Genomic DNA, 26,826 nt, shown 5'->3' on the forward strand with positions numbered 1-26,826 from the left:
TCGCTCGCTCATTCCTGTTTTCGTGTATCTGTCTTGTCTGCTACGAACGCTTGCGGGAGGCTCGGTGAGGTAACCGTTAAGCAAGCGCTCGCGTCCTATGTTTCATGTTTGTCTGTCGGTGGTTAGTTAGGCATGCTTGTTTCTGTTGTGCTTATCATGCGGAGACCGCGCATAAATGCGTGCACTGTTGCGAATGAGTGCGGTGTTCGCGTTTAGCTAGCGTTTGTTATTTTCCTTGTCTCCTCATTGTATTATTTGCTGTGCCTTTGCTACTCTCGTGCTCTGCCTTGCTGTAGCCTTGTGTCACGTCTGGCGATCGCACTTCCCGCGATCACGTTCCTATTTCATATCTGCTGGATTGGTGCACACACATACAATCTGTCTCTGTGCTCATCCTCAATCGCTTCTCTTGCGATTGCGTTTCTTCCCTTCGTGCAATTCCTGTCTGGCGTCTGTGGTAGGGCAGAGGATCTGTTCCTCTGCACTCCACAGCTCCACCTGCCGACAGGAATTTCCCTCTACAGGTGCATTGCACCTTTTGCTGGGTTCTCGCAAATTATACGCCTGTGGAGGATTTCCGCAGTGTCAGCACACGTCTTGTGCGCTGATCACGGATAGAATCCCACAATCGTTACAGTTAGATCTCCCATTTATGTTAGATATCAAAATGGCAATGTTGGGCATATTTGACAAAGGTAGTTATAATAAATATTAAATAGCAATGATCTATTCATTATGCTATATAGCCAGACAGATAATCTTAGTTCACTGGAACCAATCTGCCATACCTACCAAGACTGAATGGATCAGCATGGTTAATAAAATGCTCCCGCTATGCAAGATGACATATAAAAGCAGGAACTGCCCGAATAAGTTTGACAATATTTGGTCCATGTGGTGCGATAAATATTGTAGGAGTGTGATAACTGATTTCTAGACCTACCCTGCCGGGATGAGAACCCTGATAGGATTCATGAGTTGAGATGAGAGATTTGGGTTGAAATAAACACACCAAACTATAATTGCATAAATGTTTTAAAAGGACGAACTTTATGGAGTCTGATCCTGAAGATAATCGGAGTGGGATTCGGGGAGTGATGGGGGGGGGGGGGTGCTGGTGGGCGGAGGGTACATGGCCGGGACGGCATATGTACATGCTAAGTACTAATGATATTACTCTCTATATCTGTGAAATGAAAGTCTTCAATCAGCAAAAATATGTTAAATAGATTATTACTGCTCAAAATTATATAAAGTCATATTGGCAATGTAATACTTTATTCTGACATTACTATATTTACAACCTAAGGTATGACAGATACATGGAAATATGCGACAAGATGATCTTTCCTCTTCTCCTTCCTTTTCCCCCTGCGACTCTCTCCGCGGGGGATCTGTCCCTCTTTCTTCTTAAGTTGTGATAATCTTGAAGCAATGACCTAATGTTAAGTTGAGGTTAATTGGTTGGACCCACTTGGTCCTACAATACGTTACTTGTATTGTTTTTACTCGTAACTGTTTTTCTGTAACAAAATGAAAAATTTAAATAAAAATTTACCTGTTAAAAAAAAAAGTTGATATATCACCCAAGGCAAAGCTGTCGTAAGGCCCTGAGCACACTTGCAGTATTCAGTGATTTAAGCAATGGCTTGGGTATTAATTGTTGTTTCACTTTTAAATGTAAGTGTAATTTTGCTTTAAAAGGAAATACTGGGAAAACCAGTATTTAAATTTTAAAAGCAGAGGCCAGATTTTATTTCTTTCCTGGTCTTTACTTCAGGGACTTCTTCCACTCCCCCCCCCCCCCCCCCTCACACACAAACACACACCTCCTAAAAGCTCACTTATGGATCAGTGATGACATTACCCAATTTCTTTGTGCCTGGTCATTGTAGTGTTCTGGGGTGGAGAAGTGGTACTCACATCATACAGCTCTCCCCTTAACATGATTGGAGGGGGGCAATGCTGTAGCAGCCTCTAATTTCTCTCTTCTATTGTATTCTGGGGGGATGGAAAAGATATGGGGATGGGACAGAGGTGTGGCTTTCTAGGCTACAGTATGTGAAGTTGTGGGGTAGTGTTGGAAACCATCCATAATTACAGCCCTGGAGAGGCTTGGTAAAAGTCGGTAAAAATGTTACTACTGCTTTGTGAATATACAGTACTCCATTGCATTTGATATACATGTTTCCAACACAATGGCCTCAATTACCTAAGCTTTATCAAACACTTTATCAAAAGTTTGATCATTTACCTCGTGGGTAAAATCAAAATTTTTAATTCACTGTGGTGTTATATATTTATCGAATGTTTTATTGATAAAACGTTCAATAACTCTAGAACACCTTACTGAATTCAAAATTAGATTTTACCCATGAAGTAAATTATCAAACATTTGATAAAGTGTTTGATAAAGCTTAGTGAATTGAGGCCAATGTTCAGTAATCTGAAACTTATTGGCAGAAAACCAATGGAACCTTCACTAACTTTCCACTTGATTCTCCAGTGTGGCCCAACTAACCAAGTTATCTACGTTGGAGCATATTGACTTTTTGGAGACTTTTTACAGCAGCATATACAGTCTGACAAGTTTCATATGTTTTCTTTATCAGGGGCATAGCAATAGGGGGTGCAGAGGTTGCAACTGCATCGGGGGCCTGTAGGGCCCTCCCTGAACTTCAGTATTAGCTCTCTATTGGTCCTGTGCTAATAATAATCGCTTCTATAGGTACTTTGAATAGTGGTAATCATTAACAAACTGCTCCCCATCCCCTTCTTGCACCTTGGGGGGGCGCAATGTAAGACTTGCATCAGGGCCCACAGCTTCTAAGTTACGCCACTATTCTTTATTATTATTACTTGAATTTTTAAAACATACCACTAATGATAAAACTTAACTGAACTTCTTCTTCTCCTCAACTTGCTCAGGGTCAAAAAGTCAGCATCTACAAACGTGCCCAGATCCTGGTGGGTGATGTCTGGGGAGTGCTGGAAGGAAAAGGCGATGGCTGCTTCACTGATATCGACAAAATCACAATGTTTGCTGACTATCGGGTTCCTCAAGCTTTGGTCCATTTTGGAGTCCTAAGGTATTCAGAGGAGCTTCTGAAAAAGCTGAAAGAAGGTTTGTACAATCAAGAAGCAATTTTGTTTGATATTTCCATAGTCAATATTTATCTACGCCTGGAGATGGCATCTAATTTCTGCATAAAGAAAAATCTATGTCATAGGTAAAACATGGTGGGCCTGATTCACAAAGAATGAGTTATTAGATTTGAGTTATTTTTCCACTGACAGGGAGCAAAATATCACATTCACAAAGGACTTTCCCTCATTACGTATTTGAGACTGATGCATTCTGTCAGGGGCGTAGCAATAGGGGGTGCAGCGGTAGCGACCGCATCGGGGCCCTTGGGCCAGAGGGGCCCCAAAGGGCCCTTCCTCAACTACAGTATTAGCTCTCTATTGGTCCTGTGCTCATAATAATCACTTCTATATATACATTGAGTAGTGGTAAACATTAACAAGCTCTTCCCCATCCCCTTCTTGCACCTCTGACACTGTAGTTGCCATTGTCAGGTTTTGGTGCGCCGTATCAATTGTTATGTGTAGAGTGCCTGGGGGGGCCCCATTGTAAAACTTGCATCGGGGCCCACAGCTCCTTAGCTACGCCACTGCATTCTGTGCACCAAGCAATGTGTTGTTCCCACAGATGAATAATGGTGTGAGCATGTTAGATTTAGACACTGCAGTGCCAGTGGGTGCCAGGCTGAGGTGGTGGTGTCTAAGGCTCTGTCAACGGGAAATTATTATTGGATGAGTTGGATGATTTTTGTGCTGATTCCACATCCCTGTACCCTGTAGTCAGTGTCTGCTTGATCAGCTTTTGTAAACTAGGCACATTAAATTGCACTACAGTGTGCTGGCAGCACCAAACTTATGGCACCAAGCTGTTTGAATGAAAAGTCTGCATCACTTGTCATCAAAACATGTATCACTCGTTTTAACCTTTTTCTATCTTGAATGACACTATTAACCCTCTGCATCACATCTCTAATATTTTCCCCAAGGGAGCTGGTTTAATTGAGTGGTTTCGTTTTTGGCACTGTGCTTCACCCACTATATTTTGGCTATATTGATCATGGAGCCTAAGTATCTCCAGTACGGCCTTGCCGGCAGGGAGTTTTCTCTATTTAGATCCATTATTTTTAAATCATATTCACAACTGTGAATGCAGAAATCTAAATCTACTTTCACACAGGTGAGACAATTTAATCGTGACATCGTAATGGTACATTCACATCGTCGCGTTAGCAGTGCGGTGTGACAGATCCGTTGGCAGAACAGGATGCATACAGTGCAGTACAGCAAAATGTATGTTAAATATATGTTAACAGTTAGCAAAGCATACTTTGTGTGTACTGTGTACGTCGCACTGCCTGCAGATCATGATTGCGATTTTCCCCTCGGTTGCAATCCTGTTTTTACAGGGAACGCAATACAATGCCCCAGAGTAAAAGTAGCTTAAAACTTACTTATCATAAATCTCCTTTCCTTGTGTCTTCTCGGGGCTGGTTACATTTCAGCATTGCTTCCGAGAATGCAACAACATATTACATATAGTAGAATGAGATACAATGTTCAGGATACCCAATTTTACATTAATTTTCCTGGTTTCAGCATCAGAAACACTTCCTACATGTATACATTGCTGTATATTGGTTTGTAACTCTGCCTTCCCAGTGTTGTTTAGCCTAGGCTATTTAGTTATGCAACCTTCTCCCCCAGTGCATTCTGGGAGACCAGGGGCCATATGCAATTCACTTTTTCTCCTGAGTTTTCTCCTAGGAGATAATTTTACATTTTCAGTTTGAATTAAGCTTTTAAGCACGTTGCACTGAAAAATTACCAAAAGGTGGGTGGAAAAATACTGTCGAAATTATTTTGAGTAAGACATTTTATGTACAAGTTGCAAAAATACCACCTGGGATAAAACTCAGGTGAAAAAGTAAATTGCATATGGCCCCAGGTGTTGTTTCTGCTCATTTCAAAGAACAAACAAATATTCCGCAGTGATGCTTCTTGCCAGCAGTAAAGATGTCCCCACCTTTAACAAATATAAGAATGTAAATCCATGAGAAGAAAGGTTTTATAATGGGTAAACATTGACTAAATAGCTTATAAATAAACATTAAAATATAAGCAATTTTAACCATTAAATTAAATTTGGTAAAGTTCTCTTTTGATTTGATGCATGCTGGCTTGGTGACACCAGGGACATTTAATGAGCTCTTTTTGGATAGATATATATTGTATTTTTTGGCATATAAGACACACTTTTTCTCCCCAAAAAATGGGTCTTATATGGCGAATACAGGGAGTCCCTGAGTTACGAACGCCCACTGATACGAACCGCTGACCCGCTGTAATGTCGGTGACTCCCTGCATTATCCCCCGTGTGTCTCCCACTCCCCAGTGTATCCTCCTTTTCCTCCTGTGTGTAAGTATGAGAAACGGCAGTGCGGCTCACCTCATCAATGGCTTCAGTGGCGATCACAGTCCTCTCCCGCTCAGCTCTCCTAGTGCCAGGTTTTGCTGATGCGATCAGCAGAAGCCAGCACTAAAGGAGCCGTGCGGTAGAGGAGAAGTCTATGATTGCTGCTGGAGCTGTTGATGAGGTGAGCTGCACTGCTGCTTCTCATACTTACACACGGGGGGGGGGGGGGCATATATTTTGCATCTATTTGGCCCTCTAAACCTAGGTGCATCTTATATTCTGGGGCACCTTTATATGCTGAAAAATACAGTATATATACACACACACACACAAATTAAAATGTATTTCTAGTTATCTAGTTAAAAAAAATGTGAAGTGTGTACCTTTTAGGTAAATAATGATGAATTCTTAATAATCGATTTGTTGTTTTGGAGGAGGATTTCTACTTCTAGTGGCTTTTTCTTGTCCTTGCAGGTCGGATATTTAAGAATGGAGATCGTGAAGAGCTGGAGATCCGAGGATGCTCCATCTGGGCTGTGGAGCTGGTCTGTAAACATCTGAAAGAACTTATAGCAAAGAATAAAGAGCTAAACATTGATATCAATTCTATTCTGATCAATAACTTTTTATGGGACTTTGCTCGTGATAACCGGAAGGCAATAGATGTTGTTCCATTCCATAGAGTACGATGCATCTACTACTAGTCTACACAGTTTCCTCCATTTATTAAACTGTAACTGTACAATAAAATTAAGATAATCAAATGTGGAGGGCTAAAAGAAAGAACTCGGGGATAACCTTGCTTGATATGTTTAAGATGTAACTGTATTTTAATGATTTAGATGTGCAAATTAATATAAGCCTTTGTCTTTGAGCATAAATGTACTGTATTTTGTGCGATACAAGATGCACTTCCCCCCCCCCAAAAAAAAATTGGGTGTGTGGTGGGAAAGGAAGTATATGGTAGAAAAAGAAAGCCCTTAAAGAGGAACTGTAACGACAAAACGTCCCCTGGGGGGTACTCACCTCGGGTGGGGGAAGCCTCCGGATCCTAATGAGGCTTCCCACGCCGTCCTCCATCCGTCAGGGGTCTCGCTGCAGCCCTCCGTGCAGCGGTGACGTCAATATTTACCTTCCCGGCTCCTGCGCAGGCGCTCTGACGGCTGTCGGCTCCGAAGTAGGCGGAAATACCCGATCGCCGTCGGGTCTGCTCTACTGCGCAGGCGCAAGTTTCTGGCGCCTGCGCAGTAGAGCGGACCCGACGGAGAACGGGTATTTCCGTCTATTTCCGTGCCGAAAGCAGCCACAGCACCCCCGCTGCAGCCAGCAAAGGTAAATATTGAAGCTACAGTCGGGTCTGTCGCCGGCTGTTCGGTGGGCTGCAGCGAGACCCCCGTGGGACAGAGGACGGCGTGGGAAGCCTCATTAGGATCGGGAGGCTTCCCCCACCCGAGGTGAGTACCCCCCCAGGGGAGCTTTTTCATGTTACAGAGTCTCTTTAAAGAATAGCACCTCCCACAACAAATTGTGGAAAAATATAACAAGAATCTTTATTCAACATTAGGTATAATAATAATCACAATATTGATTCAATCAATAAAACAATTTAAAAACAAACAAATGTTCCAACATGATCCCTGCTGCATATGAAACAATCACTCTAAATGCAATATATTGTATAATGACATAATGCTGCTGTCAGATATAACACCACACAGTAGGCTCAATATTGAGCCCAACAGGGGGAGAACCCGGGTTCAGTATACAACCTAGTGTGATGCAAGACCAATAAACAACACTTGTGCAATAAAATCTTAAAGAAAAAACACATGAATAAATATCATATATATAAAAATATAGTGCACAATTGAGGCTATAGAGGCAAAGGAGCAGCCCATAGGAAAAGAGAGCATAAAGTGGAGTAGTGCAAAAAATAGGAGATACTTAGCCCAGAAATGATAAAGGTCAATCTCAGCAGCACAGCAGGGAACAAGAAATCCCCTCAGAGGACAAGATCCCACTAGTTCCGCGGGCGTCACCCCGCTTTATCAAGGAGAGAGGATGTTTTTTTTAAATGGTTTTATTCTTTATTGAATCATCAATATTGTGATTATTATTATACCTAATGTTGAATAAAGATTCTTGTTATATTTTTCCCAAATTTGCTGTGGGAGATGCTTTTCTTCAAGGGCTTTCTTTTTCTACCATATACGGTAATTGCTCTTGTTTTGAGCCCTAGCACACACGGTTATTTGGTTGAGGTGCTGCAGACACTTTCCAGAAACTATCTGGGGGGAAAGTAAGTGCGTCATATATGCCGAAGGTTTGGCCAGGTGTCCCCTCCACAAGCTCTTACCGATCCAGTGATGCGTACCATCTCCTCTGTCTGTCTCCGCCGATGTATACATCCGATTCCACCACTGTATACACTCGTCCTCCATGGCCTCCCTTCTTCTGGGTTCACTTATGTCCTCTAGCTGCGCACGGCTTTAGACTTTAGCTAAAGACAGTGTGGGGGGTAAAAGGCCCATAAGACGCCTCCGCACAATAGATGCACCAGGCTTATTATTTTTTGCCCAGATTTCTGCCCTATAAACCTAGGTGCCTTATGCCAAAAAATACAGTATGTATTAAAAAAAACAAAACCTAATAAACTGTCTCTTGAAAGATATAACATGGGAGGCTATGCCAGAGTGGTGAGATGCAGATCAGACAGTTCTGAGCAGAAGCAGCTGCCAGGAGGTGGGAAGTACAAGGAGATAATTTGCAGCATGATCTATTGGTGGAATTTGGCTCTATGGCTTAGCAGGTCAGCAATTATGGCTGTGTTGGGCCAGAGCTGTGGGAAGCCGTGTTTGCCTGAAATCCATTCTTTTCACTCTTGTTTACAAAAAAAGATACATCTTTAAATACCGTTTTATAAGTTTATAAATAATAACACAGCCAAAGAGTTCTGAAAATTCCTGGACTTCCAGAACCCATGCTTTTCAGTAAGGAATTTCAAAGAAGCAGTAGCTAAAATGAAGGGATGTTGGTCAGAATTTGGGGGAATTGGGCCCAATGTAGTTATGTATCCACTAACAGTCAGATGGGTATTTGTACATCTAGGTTGACTGTGGAATGCTTGTGTGTGTGGTTTATCATGGCTGGCCAGCTATGTGATATCATGGGCCCCGCCACTTGCTCTTGTTTTTAACCTTTTGTTTTTCGCGTTCTTTGCATATAATAAATATTCAAATTTTTGTACTTACACTTTAGACCAAGGAAATTAATTTCTTATTTAGTTCATCGGGTATTCGTAGGTTTCCAGAAAACCGCACTACTAAATATTAGCGGTGTATCGGCAGGCTGGAGTCTTTTTTCAATAAATATATCTGTATCTCAAACATACAGAATTTATAAACTGCAAAGGGGATTTTTAACATTGAATTTTTTTATTGTACAGGTCACAGTAAAATTACTCTTTTTTTTTTTTTTTTGATAATACAATATTTGTTTACAAAAAACAAAACAACTTTTTTTTGTAAACATTTGCAACCAATTAACTGTTTTATGAAACATTACACGCTTGTACTATCTTCAGTGTGATGCCGTCTATCTTGATTCATTTTGTTGTTGTTGTTGATCATATTAACTGTTTCATGCACCCTTATAGCTGTTTAGGTACAGCTTGGTAAGGCAACAAAACAATTAAAATTCTAAAAAAGGAAATTACTTCTTGTAAAAAGAAGGAAGGTTTTGTGTGAAAATCAATTGTATAAAAATGTAGGTGTGCTTTAAAGAGCAATAAAATTACTTTTTATTTTACAATATTCCGTTAAAAATTATTTAGTCATTGTTTGCCCATTGTAAAATCTTTCCTAACCTCAAATTCACATTCAGAGTTTATCATAGGTGGCTACATGTTTAGTTGTGTCAGCTGGTCTTTGCAGATTGTTTTCTTTTTTACTGATAGTTCTATGCACAGAGGAAGATGCTGCTTGTTTGGAAGTTGGAAACAGCTGCTATTTCCCACAATGCAATGACTTTCCCAGAAAGCAAACTGTCAGGGCCATGATGGGTTTCACCACAATGTCATCCACACAGATTTCCCTAATGGGCTGAAAGGTAAAGATTTCTCATGGGAAAGGGAGTAACAGCTACTGACTGGGATGAAGTTCAATCCCGGGCTAAAGTTCCTCTTTAAAGGACAACTGAAGCGAGCCAGAGCCACCATCAGGTAGGGACAACTGGTAGCCCTGTGAGAGCCAGTCCTCCCACCCTGCTGAGTAACATACATTTAACTGTTTCCAGGCTCCAGCAGTGTGCAATGAACAGGAAAAGCAGCTAAAAAGAATTCATGAATTCCACACTGAGGTACTCAAATGGTGTGCATTTTTTTCACTCTCAGTCGCTACACACTTTCGTTCCCATGGACACAGCTTAAATGATCTTCGGGTTACTACCCTGGAGGGTGGCTTTACATCACAGAAAGAGAGATTAATAGCAGAGATAAAATGTATATGTTGGTTTAAATCTGTAGATTAAATATTGAACAAGGATACAAATTTCTGAAATTGGTATGAGGTTGATGATGATATTTAATGTGATAATACTTTTTCAGCCTAGACAAACTGCATCCATTCTGCTTGAAGCTAACTCTTGAACTTACATTTACAATGCCTCTGTGACAGGCAGAATCTCAGTTATGGGAGGATTGAGTTAACAAAGGGTCTTATCAAATCAGGTAACTCAGCTGATCATAAATCCACTAACATCCTCTCAAGACCCTATCTGGGGGTCTTGTTTCAATTAAAGCATCGTAATGGCATGTATTTATGTTTACAAAAAATCAGTGTATCCCCTTTTGATAAAAAAAAAAAAATTAAAAAAAATTGTACTTTTATATATAATTTATTTCCTCCTGCTTCCTTAGTCTTACATTGGTCATATCGAAAAGTCTCAGACTTGTGGAGGATCATCTTTGATAGGAATTTTTTAGGACCCATTTGTCTAAATTATCCCCTTTTGATGTTGCATGTATCATACAGGATTAAAGTCTGATGAAGGCACAATAGCTGCAAGCTTACTTTAAAAAAAAAAAAGTTAGACAAGAAATGAAGGGGGGGGGGGGGGGGCGAGGGGGCTAGCTAGGTATGTGCCTCCAGTATAGGTAGCCAGTATAATTGCCCCAGTATAGGATAGCTAGTTATGTGCCTCCTGTATAGGTATACACATACAATCCAATCTGGACTCGACCCTTCTGTGATGAATTTCAGCTCAACAGTGGTTATACAGCAACAAGAAAGTGCTGAAATTCATCACAGAAGGGTCGAGTCCAGATTGGACTGTATGTGTATGGACTGTATTGCATTGGAGACTTGATATCGCTCCTACCGTAATCTGTGACTCCCCGTGATCGATTGGACACAGTCTGAGGCCTGTGGCCTTTTCTTTGTTGTATGTTGGCCTCTTGTATAGGTAGCCAGTATAGTTGCCCTAGTATAGGTTAGCTAGGTAGGTGCCTCCAGTATAGGTAGCCAGTATATAAGGTGTATATAAGTATAATAATTGACACCAGTATAGGATAGCTAGGTATGTGCCGAATGTATTGGCGGCCAGTATAGTTGCCCTAGTATAGGTTAGCTAGGTACTAGGCACTCAAATGACTCGGGGGTCAGGCGTGCAGCGGATCCACCCGTGTACCATCCGGGTAAACAATCCAGAATCCCCAAAACGATCCAGCACCGCTCTTTTATCAGAATAATTGCTTTATTGGGTCTTACAAAAATACATAAAAAGCTGTATAGTGGCTACGGTCCACCTTTTCAGACCTCCATAGTCCTTGTTCACGCCACACAGCCGATGTGTGGCGTGAACAAGGACTATGGAGGTCTGAAACGGTGGACCGTAGCCACTATACAGCTTTTTATGTATTTTTGTAAGACCCAATAAAGGAATTCTTCTGATAAAAAAGCGGTGCTATATAGTTTTGGGGATTCTAGGTAGCCAGTATAATTGCCCTAGTATAGGTTAGCTAGGTAGGTGCCTCCAGTATAGGTAGCCAGTATAATTGGCACCAGTATAGGATAGCTAGGTTTCTGCCTCCAGTATAGGTAGCCAGTATAATTACCCCAGTATAGGATAGCTAGGTATGTGCCTCCAGTATCTCCAGTATAGGTAGCCAGTATAATTGCCCCAATATAGGATAGCTAGGTATGTGCCTCCAGTATCTCCAGTATAGGTAGCCAGTATAATTACCCCAGTATAGGATAGCTAGGTATGTGCCTCCAATATCTCCAGTATAGGTAGCCAGTATAATTACCCCAGTATAGGATAGCTAGGTATGTGCCTCCAGTATCTCCAGTATAGGTAGCCAGTATAATTGCCCCAGTATAGAATAGCTAGGTATGTGCCTCCTGTATAGGTAGCCAGTATATTTGGCCTAGTATTGGTTAGCTAGGTAGGTGCCTCCAGTATAGGTAGCCAGTATAATTGGCACCAGTATAGGATAGCTAGGTATGTGCCTACAGTACAGGTAGCCAGTATAATTACCCCAGTATAGGAAAGCTAGGTATGTGCCTCCAGTATTTCCAGTATAGGTAGCAAGTATAATTGCCTCAGTATAGGATAGCTAGGTATGTGCCTCCAGTATAGGTGGCCAGTATAGTTGCCCCCAGTATAGGATAGTTAGGTATGTGCCTCCAGTATAGGTCGCCAATATAGTTGCCCTAGTATAGGTTAGCTAGGTAGATGCCTCCAGTATAAGTAGCCACTATAATTGGCACTAGTAAAGGATAGCTAGGTATGTGCCTCCAGTATAGGTAGCCAGTATATTTGCCCCAGTATAGGAAAGCTAGGTATGTGCCTCCTGTATAGGTAGCCAGTATAGTTGCCCTAGTATAGGTTAGCTAGGTAGGTACCTCCACTGTAGGTAGCCAGTATAATTGCCCCCAGTATAGGATAGCTAGGTAGGTGCCTCCAGTATAGGTAGCCACTATAATTGGCACCAGTATAGGTTAGGTAGGTAGGTAGGTAGGTGTCTCCAATAAAGGTAGCCAGTATAGTTGCCCCCAGTATAGGTTATGTTAGCTAGGTAGGTTCTTCCAGTATAAGTAGCCAGTACAATTGCCCCCAGTATAGGATAGCTAGGTATGTGCCTCCAGTAAAGGTAGACAGTATAGTTGCCCTAGGATAGGTTAGCTAGGTAGGTGCCACCAGTATAATTGCCTCCAGTATAGGATAGCTAGGTGGGTGCCTGAAGTATAGGTAGCCAGTATAATTTGCCCCAGTATAGGTTAGATAGGTAGGTGCCTCCAATAAAGGTAGCCAGTATAGTTGCCCCCAGTATAGGTTATGTTAGCTAGGTAGGTGCCTCCAGTATAAGTAGCCATTATAATTGCCCCCAGTATAGGATAGCTAGGTAGGTGCCTCCTCTATAGGTAACCAGTATAGTTTCCCCCCGTATAGATTAGCTAGGTAAGTGTCTCCGATATAGGTAGCCAGTATAATTGCAGTATATTTCCTCTCCCAAGCGACTCTCGCTTTAATACTAGCGCCCCCTGTGATGACAAGCGGGTACATCATCACAGGGGGAACTGTTACCAATGCAAGGGACGCCTGGAAAAGGAAGTAGAAACAGAGGCTACGGTGCAGGGGATCCTAGAAGTTGAGTTATTGCACTATGCCCACTCTCCCCCGTCGCTGCGTCCCCACCCACTTTGCTTTGGCCTGAGGTAATGACACCATGTTGGGGGGGGGGGGGCTGGGGGCCCTTAACTACAATGATAGCTGTGTCCCCTGATGGCAGCCCTGTACCTAGATATCCTATACTGGGGACAATTATAATGGCCATCTATACCAGAGGCACCTACCTAGCTAACCTATACTGGGGGCAACTATACTGGCTACCTATACTGGAGGCAACTATATTGGGAGCACCTATGCCTGGCAATCTATACTGGGGGTACTCACTGGCGGCCCTGTGCGAATCTAGGGTATAGAACATATGTACATGAATAAGATTTAGCAGGAACCAGCCAGCAGATGAAGCACAAACAAGAGCTGAATGTGCTAAGATCATGGATGGTATAAAAGATGACAACTGTCAGAGCAAAAAGCCTTGAGAAAGACAGACACGATTGCAGAAACACATCTGGTTCTGAGGCCAGTGTCAATAAAGTTATGTCACCCTTGGCTCTGGCCTCCGTGCATAAGTGTGCCCGTTCTGGACTACAGGGGTTAGTATGTTGCTCTTGCCATGCTGTGCAATGTCCTCAACGGTCATCTGAAAAGTGAATTTGCTTGGGTTTATTACATTTTCTAACACCTATTTTAAGATTCACTTTATATGTTCATATTCTTTTATGTGGAGAAACTATAACTATCGAACCACAGTGTTGCACTGTTTGATACAATGTAAAGCTATGTGCTGTTGATCTGCCACCTCTGCTCCTACACCTTTGCTTCATCAATATTTTCTAATTGAGACATGCTGCACTTTAGATTTCTGGCAGATCCAAGTTGCCATGAATCGAAAGGGAAAATTGATGTGTGTATGACCTGCTGAAGTATGGGCATAAATAGCAAACCGAGCCTAAACAGTGCAGCAGGTGGATGGGTGAGGGAAGGTTAAAACACCAGGCTTCTGTCTTCTTCATTGCAGCCGGGCAGTAGGGAGGGTTTATTCCTATAAGAGACCCTCCTTACCGCCCGGCTGCAATGAAGAAGACATAAGCCTGGTGTTTTAACTCTCCCTCACCCACCCGGCTGCTGTGGCAATGGAGTAAAAAGGGTTAAGCTTAAAGTGAACCTCCAGACTAAAAATCTACTCAGCAGGACTGAAAAGGCTTGGTGTTTCTTTAACAGTTTCATAGCATCAGAACTTAGTTTTTGTTACCCAAGTCTCATTCTTAGCTGCACAGTAGAAAACTGCCCGGGCAGTTTTCCCCTAATGCTGTGCAAAGCATGATGGGATTTCTGATGTTGTTGTTCTCCTTCTGCTGCTTTGAAGCAATATATATATATTTTTTTGAATTTGAGATTTGAAGCCTAGCGCATGCAGCTGGGAGGGTTGATCAGGACACAGGACAGTTGTAACTGTGTCTCATGCTCCCTGTCCCCTCCTTTCAACCAAAAATATGGCTGCCCCCATGAAATCACAAACATCTGCCTGTTCTTTTAAAACAGAGTGGGTAAGAGATTATATTACCGATCTATTTTAATCAACATAAGTAATGTAATTTAATGACAGTATGTTTGTTTAGGCTGAAGTTCCCCTTTAAGCAGGGCACACACATCAGATAAAAGTTTTTGGAAAATGAAAGATCAAAGACCAATGTTACAGCTACATTCACACGTTCAACAAGCACACAACGTGCAAATGACCACAAGACGACACGCACGACCTGACGTACCGCACAAACTGTATGTCCACACATCCAGATGGACAAACGACCAACTAATTTACATACTGCGCACGATAGCAGAAAAACGGACTACACATTGAAAACAAGTACAAGGCTATTAACAGTTGTTCAAAGGACTTTTACACACGGATCAACTGCACAATATCAGGCAAACGTAGGCGAACGTAGGCCAACATAGATCTGACAGTTGGATCGAGCGCAACGCCTGTTATCAGTCACTCATCAAGTCATTTGCACGCATACACACGCCTGATTGTCGTCCAATAGTCTAAACCGGACTAAAGTCGGACGACAATCAGTCAGTTTTGTTGAGAGTGTACGGGCCTTATTACCTCCATGTAGTATGAGAGTTAACAGATTTTGAATACTAAAGCTGGGTTCACACAAGATAATCTTTGGAAAGTGAGAGATCAAAGATCAAGTCTGCAGATAATCTTTGTAAAAAAAAGTTCACAAAAGACCTCAAAAGAGCCAGACCAAAGATATTCATCTCTCAATCTTTCAGATCTATCCCGGTGGATCTGATCTGCAAATCTCCAGATATCATAGACTATGAATGAATTTTGCAGGAACTAAACTTTTGCATGTGTACAGCATCTTTAGAAAGATCAGTCTTTCAAACCTCCCTGACAAACCTCTTGACAGTTTGACTGTGTAGGTATGCTCTCCTACTACATGGAAGGTGGTAAAATTGATCTTTTATTTTTCGTTTTCCAAAGACGTTTATCTCAGGTGTGTACTTGTAACGATTTGTGTCAGCAAAGAACAGAATTCTGATTATTAGATGATCTGCAGTATCACCTATAATGCAGATATATACGTGATTATAAGGTGATCTGCAGAATCACCTAGAATACTGGTATATAAGAAGTTGATGTGACAACAAATGCAATGAGTGATTGGTCCAACAGTAGTACTGATAGGTTTAGCAATACCTCACCAGAGGAGCTGGTGGGCACTTACAGTACAGCGCCTCTCACCAGAGTCAAGGGCCCTCCGGTGAGAGTAGAGTGGTCAGACAGATTGGGTTTGGCAACAGACAGACAGATGCAGTACAAAATCGGAAGGCAGAGACAGGAAGATATAAACAGGCACAGTCGGCAGCAAGGTCAGATGGGCAGAGGTACAGAATCACTGAGCAGAAGAGTAGTCAGAACGAGCCAGAGTCATACACAAATAATAACACAATAATGTAATAATCGTTAAGGCTATCAAATAATTCCTATCTTGTGTGAAATCGCCGGTTTCCTCCCGGATCAAAGCCCACCGGAACTATCTAAGGGTCTGAGCGCTAACACCAAGTATTCGCAACAGCAGACAAGTTGCATGTGAATCAGCTAGGCTTATGAAGCAGAGGAGACCCTTCTGGCATGCCCTCTCCTATCAACCAATGAGGAGCAGCGAGCGTCTCCTCTGACGTCAGCCGACCAGCCGGTCAGCTGACGCACCTCCTCCCCGCATAAAGGTCTTGTCTGTGCGCGCGCGCACGTGACAAGGCAACCCTATGTGCAACTGACAGACCCGTCCTCGGCGTGCTAGACGCCTGAGGCACGGATGCATTGCTAGACAGGGAACTGGAGGCAGGTGCGGTGGTAGCGCTGTTCACCGCGGCTGCCTCTCCAGCGTTTGTTACAGTACTTAGCTTAACTAGTTCCGGACTGACGCAGTACAAATCGAGCGGCCCTGACTGGACGTAGATTCAACATTGCAATGAATCGGGTGTCTCCACCATTACCACTGATCTCACCGCTCTGAACCAGACTAGAGCTCTGTAAGCAGGTCAGGAGCCGCTTTCATTGGCTCCTGATTGCGTGATCATGGAGAGCCAATCATTTTGGCTCCCATTGATAGACCGCATCAGGAGCCAATGAGAGTGGCTCCTGACTGGCTGTCAGCACTCTGCAGTCATAGAGATGGCAGAGAGAGGAGCCTGCAGCGATGGGGCAGCGCCATGACCAGCGAGTGCAGCGGGTATGTGTAGCGATTCGTCAGGAGGCGCCATTTTACCATAACAGCAGTCTCTGGTCCTTAAGGGGCAGAAACTGCTGGTACGGAAGTGGTTAAGAATGTATTTATTTGAAGTATGTTTGGGGTCATTCTAACGCTAGAATTCCAAAAAAAATGATGTATAGACAACTTAAGTTGGGTGGGTTGGGTATTCCCATCTTACTGAAATATTACGAAGCTGCCAGAGTAGCTCAATTAATTTCTAATATTTTCCAAGCAGAGAAACCTAAATGGGTTGAGACTGAAAACAGCTTTATTAGTCCTTCCCTACTGAATGATATAGTATGGCTACAACAAATTCCAAAGCAGATACTAAGATCTTCCCATACAATCAATAAATAATCACTGAAAACATGGTTTAGAACTTAAATACAAATGGTGTTCGGATCCCTCCATTCTTTCCCCAATAACTGGGAACCCAGATTTTAAACCCGGTTTATTATCTAAACAATTCTCATGGTTGACTCCCTCTAACATTTCAAAATGGTTGGATATGTTTTTGAATGGGAGACTGAAATCATTCATGTATTTGAAAGATACCTTAGACATTCCCAATAGGGAATTTCCTAGGTATACGTATACACAAAATTTCATCAAAACATTTGATTCATCTATTTCTCCCAAACTTGGTTTCCTAGAAAGGAATAACTTATCTCATTCATAGGATTATATCGTTAATATATAACTCATTGGTCTCTACGGACCAGGGGTAACTGACCAGAGCACAATCCCAATGGGAATCAGACCTAGGCTCCACGTTGTCTCTTGACCAATCGGAAAAAATTTGGGTGAACACAACTAAATGTTCGTGTAACGTTAGTCTTATAGAAACATCCATTAAGGTATTATATTTTACCTACTTGACCCATGTCATAAGATCTAAATTTAAAAACGGTTCTGACCCAAATTGTTCAAGAGGCTGTCATACACTAGGAACTTTCATGCACCTATGGTGGGCGTGCCCAATAGTAAAACATTTTTGGTCCAGAGTTTACAGAATGGCCAGCATTCTTTTTCATAATCACATACTACCTGATCTGAAAAATGCATTGTTAAACTTAAATATTCCTTATTTAAGTCACTTAGAGAATAAATTACTTCAAATCTTTTTTTGCTTCCACTAGAATTTCCATAGCAGCCAACTGGTTATCACTTGGTTGATATTGATTGGAATTTGATCATCTCAAAAATAAACCTTTTATGCCTAAACAAATATTTGACTAGTTATCTTCTAGATGATTTTGATTCGTTTTTTGGATATGTGGTTTGTCTGGTTAAATTCTCCTCTGCGTTCCCACTTATGGTCTCAATTTCCTCCCTGAAAAATCAGAAACTAGACATAAAGCTCTTCAGTTTGAGTAGAATACTTAACTGCTCTCTTGATTTTTAATTATTACGATGCTCCTGTCTCCTCACGTTTTTTTTTTTACAAAACCTCATAACCTGTAGACCTTTGATACCTTATTTTTCTTATTTTCCTTGTGGTATGATACCTAGATGTATTTCTCTGGAATTATCAAGATAATTCTGTTTCACGCTTTGTTGTAATTTTTATGTTGTATTTTTCAAATTGTGTTCCACTGTTCTGGAATGTTTCTTTCATTGACTCAAAATCTTTTAAAGCAGAAGAATGTATTTATTTCACCAACTTCTATGGGTGATTTAGTCTACAGCACTTTAAGGCCATCTAGTGGCCACTTCTTAGAACGGTTTTAATGAATGTAATGGTTGATTTTTTTAACAATTTTACATAAAAGTGAACTGAAAATCGATTGAACAATCGATAGGAGATCAGATTGGACACGTTGGAAATAATCAGACAGTAAATTTGTCAGAAAATTGCATCGTGTGTACCTACCATAAGAGGGTTTTTTGGTCCTTTGTAGCCCCTTACACACTCCTAGGAGTTCTGGTTCACCATGAGCTTGCTGGGTAATCTGTAACTATAGTTAATCTAACAATAGTTTCTTAAAGAGACTCCGTAACAAAAATTGCATCCTGTTTTTTTATCATCCTACAAGTTCCAAAAGCTATTCTAATGTGTTCTGGCTTACTGCAGCACTTTGTACTATCACAGTCTCTGTAATAAATCAACTTATCTCTCTCTTGTCAGACTTGTCAGCCTGTGTCTGGAAGGCTGCCAAGTTCTTCAGTGTTGTGGTTCTGCTATGAACTCCCCCTTCCAGGCCCCTCTATGCACACTGCCTGTGTGTTATTTAGATTGGAGCAGCTTCTCTCTTCTCTTTTACAAGCTGGATAAATCGTCCTCTGAGCTGGCTGGGCTTTCACATAGTGAGGAATTACAGACAAGGGCAAAGCTGTTTGCAGGAAGAAAAGAGCAGCCTGAAACTTCAGTGCATGAGAGATGCAGGGGGAAAGAAACACACAAATGATCTCTTGAGATTCAAAAGGAAGGCTGTATACAGCCTGCTTGTGTATGGATGTATTTTCTATGTGTGGACATACTGTACATCAACCTACTTCCTGTTTTGGTGGCCATTTTGTTTGTTTACAAACAAACTTTTTAAAACTGTTTTTGACTACTTTTAATGCGGCGAGGAGCGGCGAAATTGTGACAGAGGGTAATAGGAGATGTCCCCTAACGCACTGGTATGTTTACTTTTGTGCGATTTTAACAATACAGATTCTCTTTAAGAAAAATATCTTTCTGGAGTATTGGAGAAGTTATGACAGGGAAGTTGAGTGCCATCCACATAGGGAGAACTTTCAGGCTGATGAACAAGTAGCGACTATTTTCAACTTGATTTGTATTATAAACTAGGTATGGCAAATCTATGTTTCTTACATTATGTAGATATTTGGACAACTGTCCAAATATCTACATAATGTAATAAACATAGATTTGCTATACCTAGTTTATAATACAAATCAAGTTGAAAATAGTCGCTACTTGTTCATCAGCATGAAAGTTCTCCCTATGTGGATGGCACTCAACTTCCCTGTCATAACTTCTCCAGTCACCTTCATGCTGTGCAACTGGTTCAGTGCAACAGGAGGGTAAAGGGCTTTATTACAGAAACAGCACAGAAGTAGTACAGAAGTAGTCCTGTTTCTGCTGCAAGCATCCAGCATTTGCAAAGACCACCTGCATGTGCATCCGAGCCAGTGGCAGCCGGCCCTGGACGCCGTGTCCGTGTGTCATTTGCTGACACATTTATGGTTATTAATGCCCCCATTTGGTTGCCTTATTTTGCAACCGATGGGTTGCTTGACCTCCGCAATAGACAGCTAAACAAGGGTTTAAAGCATACTTTAAAAGTTAAACTGAAAAAGCCCTAAGGGTGTGGTGGAGTGTGTCCTAAAACAGTTTTTGTAGCAGCCAGTGACTGAAGGCTCATCATTTATGTAGCAGCAAATTGCTGAGGAGTAATCATCACCCATTTATTGTGCAGCAGCCACTCACTGAGGGATAATTTGTGTAGCAGCCACTCCCAGATGGGTGACCAAATCTGCTGCTGATTCACACAGTGAGAGTGGGTAGGTTGTTTTGCTGCATTTTATCTATTCCTATGAACAAATCAGTATTCTGACAATCATGAAACTGTTGCTTCCTCTTCTATAGGGTGAAAGGGCTTCCTACCAGTAAAGAGCTAAGAACACAAGCCAGCTCACAACAAGCCAACAGACAGAAACTTTGCACACACCCCCTAGCGGAACACGGTGCGAGTGCCACTGATAATTTCTGTGTGAGCCTTCAGCAGGCTGAATGGTTCTCAGAGCCTCTCTCTACTTGAAGGTCAAGCTGTGTGCACAGTTATGTGAAAAAAACTTTAAAGCTAACCTGAAGTGAAAATAAACTTATGAGAGGATTATTTGAATGTGTTTTACTGAAAGTGAAAGTAACAAAGAATTTAGCCCATATTTTTTATGCTCAGTCTTAGGGAGTTTGGCGCTTCTGCGATTTTTCTGGTCCATGGAGCCCAGCGGAACGGAAACGGATGATGAAGCACTGCACTGGGGGCAATGAGAAATGGAGCCTGAAAACACACTGGCAGGGATGGGGACACAGAACGGAACTATTTTCACAGAGGTTTCCCCAAAAATGCCAATGTGAACTGGCCCTAAAACTGAGCAGATTGTTACATTGGGCATCAGCTTTTCATCTGGTCTTTCCGTTCCACTTTCACACTTACCAGTCACCTGCTTGGTACCTAAAGAAACACCAGTACACAGATCCCAGAGCCTCATCGGAAGGATCAGGTTCCAACTGGTTTGCAAAAGAGCAATGGGAATACTCCCTGAGCACCAAGGAGGATTTTCATTGATCCACCACTCAGTGAACCAATGAGAATCTTCCTGGGGATGAGCGATTCCCATTGATCTATTGCAAACCAATTGTAGCTTGATGCTTCTAATGGGGCATACAGCATTTCATTGGTGCAAAGGACCCAAACAGAGGTGCCAGTGGAACGAAGGACTCAAATGGATGGCAGCAGGTGAGTAATGCACAGTTCGTTCTCACAGGTTAGAATTTATGTTGTCGGCACCCACTTCATCCAGCCAATCCAGAAAAGTCAAATAGGATCCAAAGTTGAATTCACCTGTCTGTTATATTAAATGGAATGTTGTTAAGAATGATCGTTTTTGAGATGGTGCTTCATTTTCAGACAAATATGCCTTGATGATCTTCAAAACAAACAGGAGTAATGTCCCTTTGAACTTTCCAGCACTAAAATCTTATCCGAAACCTTGCTCACACTTTCACATACTATCTTGGCTTCTATTTACATTTCAGGAAAACCAGACTGAATCCCACAAGCTAATTCTTCCTGTACTGGAAAACAAAAAGGGACTTAAGACAATTTCTAAGTAGGGCTAGCACTACATGTCACTTCAGGTACACTTTAAGGAGGAAATTGAACATTTGTGATTGTTATGGAAGAGCTACTAGTTCTCTGGAATGTTCGGTAGAATAGTATATGTAATAATGTAATTTAACCAGTTACTGTCACTTTGACTGAAGACCATCAATATCAGCACCCCATTCAAGGGTGGATCCATGACATTGCAGTGGCTGAATAGAGTACTGGTTAAAAGGCACTGCCTTTGACATGGGAGACCAGGGTTCGAATCCTGGCTAGGGTCAGTATCTATTCAGTAAGGAGTTCAAGGCAAGACTCCCTAACACTGCAGGGTGGCCTCCTGAGCACATCCCAGTGGCTGCAGCTCTTTAGCGCTTTGAGTCCAACAGGAGAAAAGTGCTATATAAATGTTCGGATTATTATATTTATTATTATCCAGAAAAGAAGGGTCACATAATGTACTTGTTACAGCAGAGAGGTCAGGTTCTAATAAGTTACCTGTCCTTCCCATTATTACCTAAATACTGTATTTAAAGCAAAAAAGTGTAACTATAAAGTCTGATCGCAAATAGCTTTCGAAAACATTACGTTTCTTCACCGGAATCAACATTTGTTGGTTTGATGTCTGCATTTCTGCTCCTCAGCTAACACTGGACCACACTTCACTTGCATCGCAAATCTAATCAAACTAATATGTTCAATAGAGTTATAGTGCATCAGTCATGCTATCACAGATCCAGCTCTGGAGAGTAATATAACTACAGTATGTCTTTCCATGATAAGCGGCTCACTCCTAATGTGCTGCAGTACATGACATGCAGGGCAACGTGCACATCATGAATGGCTGTAACTGGTCTTCAGAAGTTGAGAGGTAAAACAAAAAAAAAAAAAGGGTATCAGAGATTGTCTGCTCTTTCAAGTAGTCACTACTCTCCCATAAAGAATCACCCTAGAGCCGCTCTGTGCTTAATTATAATGCCAATAACAATAAAGCGACTAAAAATATATTCGAAATGCTTCCAGTGTGATACCAAAACCAAGATTTTGGAGTGGCCTGCACAGGACCCAGACCTCAATCCTATTGAGAATCTGAGGCGGGTGCTCAAAGTGAATGTCCATGCTCAGAAACCATGCAATTTGGACCACCTAGAACAGTTTACAATGGAAGAATGGGCCAAAAATCCATCAGGAGACCCGTGCTAACCTAGTAAAAGACTACCCGGAGGGCTGGTGCACACCGAGCGGGTCTTTCGGCGTCGCTTGCGGCTGCGGATACGCTTGGTCAATGTATCTCAATGGGGTGGTTCACACCAGAGCAGGAGGCGTTTTGCTGAAACGCATACTCTCGGGGTGAGGCATTTTGTGGATTGCGGAGGCGTTTCTGCCTCCAATCAATATAGGAAAACCGCAAACCGCTCTGAAAAACGGCAGTTCAGAGCGGTTTTGCAGGCGTTTTTGTTACAGAAGCTGTTCAGTAACAGCTTTACTGTAACAATATATGAAATCTACTACACCAAAAACACTTCACAAAACCGCAAAATGCTAGCTGAAACGCTACAGAAAAATAAGAAAAAGCGTTTCAAAATCTGCTAGCGTTTTGCGGATCTACTAGCGGGTTTTGGTGTGCACCAGGCCTAAGAGATTGTTGTCAGTCGTGGCTCAAAGAGGATACAAGATTGACCATTAATGGCCAGAGGGCTAATAATTTTGGATTTCTCATTTTTGCCCTTTCTTGTTTCAGCTCAGTGTATCAATAAAACATCCTAATTAAACTTAGTGGACATTGTTTTAACTCAAGAGAGTTGTCTAATTTCATAAGGGTGGGGGGTGGGGACGACTTATAATTTTGGCCTCAACTGTATGCACTAAAGACAGGTGTGGTGTACAAATTTGCACCTTTTTTCATAACATATAAACTATTAAAAGGGGCAGGTCCAGGCTTTAGGCTGGGGTTACACTGCGATAAAAAAATGTTCAATTTATCGGGGCAGAATGGAATGGATCTTCACACATGCTAACAGATTCTATGCAAACCAATGAGATCTGTTCACATTGGTCTGCTTGGAAAAATACTAAACTAAGAAAATTAAATATTGTAATGTTTTATAAGAAAAAAAAAGTATAGCTTTACTGTTGCAGTAAATACATCTCTAAGAAGCCTAATTACAAAAGAAAAAAAAAAAATCAGATCTTCCCACTCCCCCCCCCCCCTTTTTTTTTTTACTCTTCACGGAACAAAAGAGTTCATTCCCTGGTGATCTGGGTTTCATAGGTGGAGGACTGCAGTACTAAATATCCACTAAACTGGCATTCCTTCAGCTTCGATGAGTGGAACTGAAGGTTGTGCAGTGCACGTTTATTCCAGAACACCAACACAGTGCAATACTGAGTGACGGTACTAGTGGAAGCATATGAGAATGGACAGTGTCAGCTCTCACTAGGCTGGTCACCAGATACAATTCGCTACTTCACTCACCTGTCTTCTGTCACTGCCAGCCCACCAGCTGCTGTCATTGCTGCCACTCAGGCCCACTGCATGAGAGGAAAGCTGGTATACAGATCAGAGCCCTGGCAGAAGCATGGAGCTCGCCAGTGAATTGCAAGAGATCAATGGGAATCCTCTCTCCTCAGGGGGAATTCTCATTGTTTCACTGAGTGGTGGACCAAGGAGAATCCTCCCTGGTGAAGGGATTATTCCCATTGGTCAGTTGCAATCCCCATAATGCTTCTTCCAGGGCTCCGATTTATATACGAGTGCTTCTCCCCTGTAGTAAACAAGGGAAGCAATGGCGGCAGCAGCAGGGATGGAACCGAATGTGTCGGTGGCAGGTGGAATGAACAGATGGTGACAGCAAGGTACCACATTCACAATGGTGCGTATGTGAATGAGGCGACGGACCCTGCAATGGACCACAGTATATCCTGAGCAGACATGCTGAGAACACAGAGTTGTGCATCTGGTGCAACGTGAACCCAGCCTTAGTGAAAAGTAGCAATTTCTTAATTAAGTGTCCCCAGAGCAGTCTAACGTAAGTTTCTCTTCATTCCTCTCCATGGAGCCCCTATATGATCACATACGTCTTATAAAAAAAAAAAGACACTTGTGAAGCCAGAAACAGTACAATATTTATTTAACATAGTATAGATATTCTGGATGATTCCGAAATTTGTACATCTCTATTTACAATGAATTAAAATATTTCTTTTACTCTGTCATAGATATTTACATTTGTTAACAGCAACTAAGTTTCACATTTCAACAACAGTGAACAGCATTTACCAGCTTCCAGTAAGACAGTTATAAATATTGTCTGACATGCACCGATAATGTGATCTTTAATATAATGAATTCTTCCGACCCTCAACGATAAAAAAAAAAAAAAAAAGAACAAAAACACACTGGTCCCGATAGGCTACACTAAACTGCTATATCCCAGCCAAACGGGGCAAGACCCAGCTTACTAGTCCCCATAGAAAGCAGAGAGCCTGTAGAAGCGTGCAAGCCCACAAAGCAGCAATGCTCCTCATCACTGGAGATGGCTTGTGACATGCTGATCATTTTGAGTTGATGCAGACTTTGGGTGCATCTTATTTCGCTTAGAACTGGAACAATCGTAGCCAAGCATCAGTCACTGTTCCAAGCCGCATAACTTTGCATAAAATTAACATAACATTTTTATGAACTCAAAGTTATTAGCAGCTCACCCGGCCAGCTCTTCTTAGCACCTAAACTAAACACTTGGGGTGTGATTGATGGACAGAGGTGTACAGTAGGGATGATCAATGAGATGCAAATATTTCCGAGTTCATGTGCGATTATGTACATTTTCATGCAAATCTATGCAGCTTGAAAATGGAAATGGACCAATCAAGTTCCACCATGTTTAAATTGATTGGTCCATTTTCAAGCTACATATATTTGCTTAAAAATGTACATAATCCTGCATGAACACTGAAATAGTCACTATCACCCTAGTGTACAGAGAAGTAAAGCAGTGTTTACTTTGTTTTATTCCCCTGCATGCTTGAATATATAAAGTAAACAGTGTAACAAAACAGAACATTGCTAGAAATAAAATCAATGCTTGACGAATATTCCATGAGCTGAAAGTTTGTTCTTCTCCTTCTGAATATCACACCCTTTATTAGCCAGTAGCACACCAGAGAAGGCCTTTGTGCAGTAAAATGGGCATCGCCTAACTAACCAGCAAAGAAAATTTATGTTGAAATAATGTTAATTTTGTAAATAAGTTGCTGCGGAAACTGTGAAAAACCAATCCTGCTCCATGACTTGTATTGCAAGACTGATTTATGTAAGCTTTGAAAGAAATGGGAGTTGTAGGTGGAAAATATAACTATATTCTCTGTGTCTAACATACACACAAACGTACATAAATGGTTATTGCCAAGCAACTTTACCATCACTTTCAAACCGTAAAATTTCTTTTGTGGAGAGAGAAGTTGAACAATGTTCACAAGTCCCCTAGGAGCCCTTCAGGGGTAGTTCTGCTCTCCATCATGAAAAATGTATCTGCTCTTCAAAATGTGTGAGACCTAGAATTGACGCATTGCGAATCTCAAGTTACAGTTGTCAAATAGAAATTCTACAACAGTACCCATTGAATGAATCTAAATAGATCCCATGGGAAAGCATAGGCACACTCTCTTCAGTCTTCAGTAAGGTGAAAGCATGATTTCCCCACCAATGCCTATTTTCTCAGAGATGCAGACATAAATCTAAACTACAGTCTGAATATTTCACCCAAGTCTACATACTTTGCTGCACAGTAAAATGCAAAGTGAAACTAGGACCAATTCACAGGGATGGCAGTTTGCAGCAAATATTACTGCCTTCTGTGCTACCCAATTTATTGTGCATTTCGTATGTACAGTTGGTAGCTGTTATCAGGGGAAATGCAATAAGGGTACATGCCCTACAAGTGCTCTTCATTGGTTGCTTAAAGGGACACTTAAGTCAAACAAAAAAAAATGAGTTTGACTCACCTGGGGCTTCCAATAGCCCCCTGCAGCTGTCCGGTGCCCTTGCCATCTCCCTCCAATCCTCCTGGCCCCGCCGGCAGCTACTTCCGGT

General features: G+C 41.8%; 1 protein-coding gene across 3 annotated transcripts in view; it reads left to right on the forward strand.

The window, feature by feature from the left end:
• The window catches only part of LOC137524814 (queuosine 5'-phosphate N-glycosylase/hydrolase-like), a 38,188-nt gene extending 16,681 nt beyond the window's left edge, over positions 1 to 21,507 (forward strand). For 2 of the 3 annotated variants that reach the window (XM_068245141.1, XM_068245140.1), the window contains exons 4-5: positions 2,929 to 3,124; positions 5,972 to 6,378. In XM_068245141.1, coding sequence (XP_068101242.1) covers positions 2,929 to 3,124; positions 5,972 to 6,201 — 426 coding nt within the window. In that variant the 3' untranslated portion in view covers positions 6,202 to 6,378. Of the gene's footprint in view, positions 1 to 2,928; positions 3,125 to 5,971; positions 6,379 to 20,807 lie in introns of those variants that run through there. The other variant, XM_068245142.1, reaches the window with a different exon arrangement.
• The last annotated feature ends 5,319 nt before the right edge of the window (positions 21,508 to 26,826 follow it).

Source organism: Hyperolius riggenbachi, chromosome 7 (genome assembly GCF_040937935.1).
Source record: "Hyperolius riggenbachi isolate aHypRig1 chromosome 7, aHypRig1.pri, whole genome shotgun sequence".
NCBI lineage: Eukaryota > Metazoa > Chordata > Amphibia > Anura > Hyperoliidae > Hyperolius > Hyperolius riggenbachi.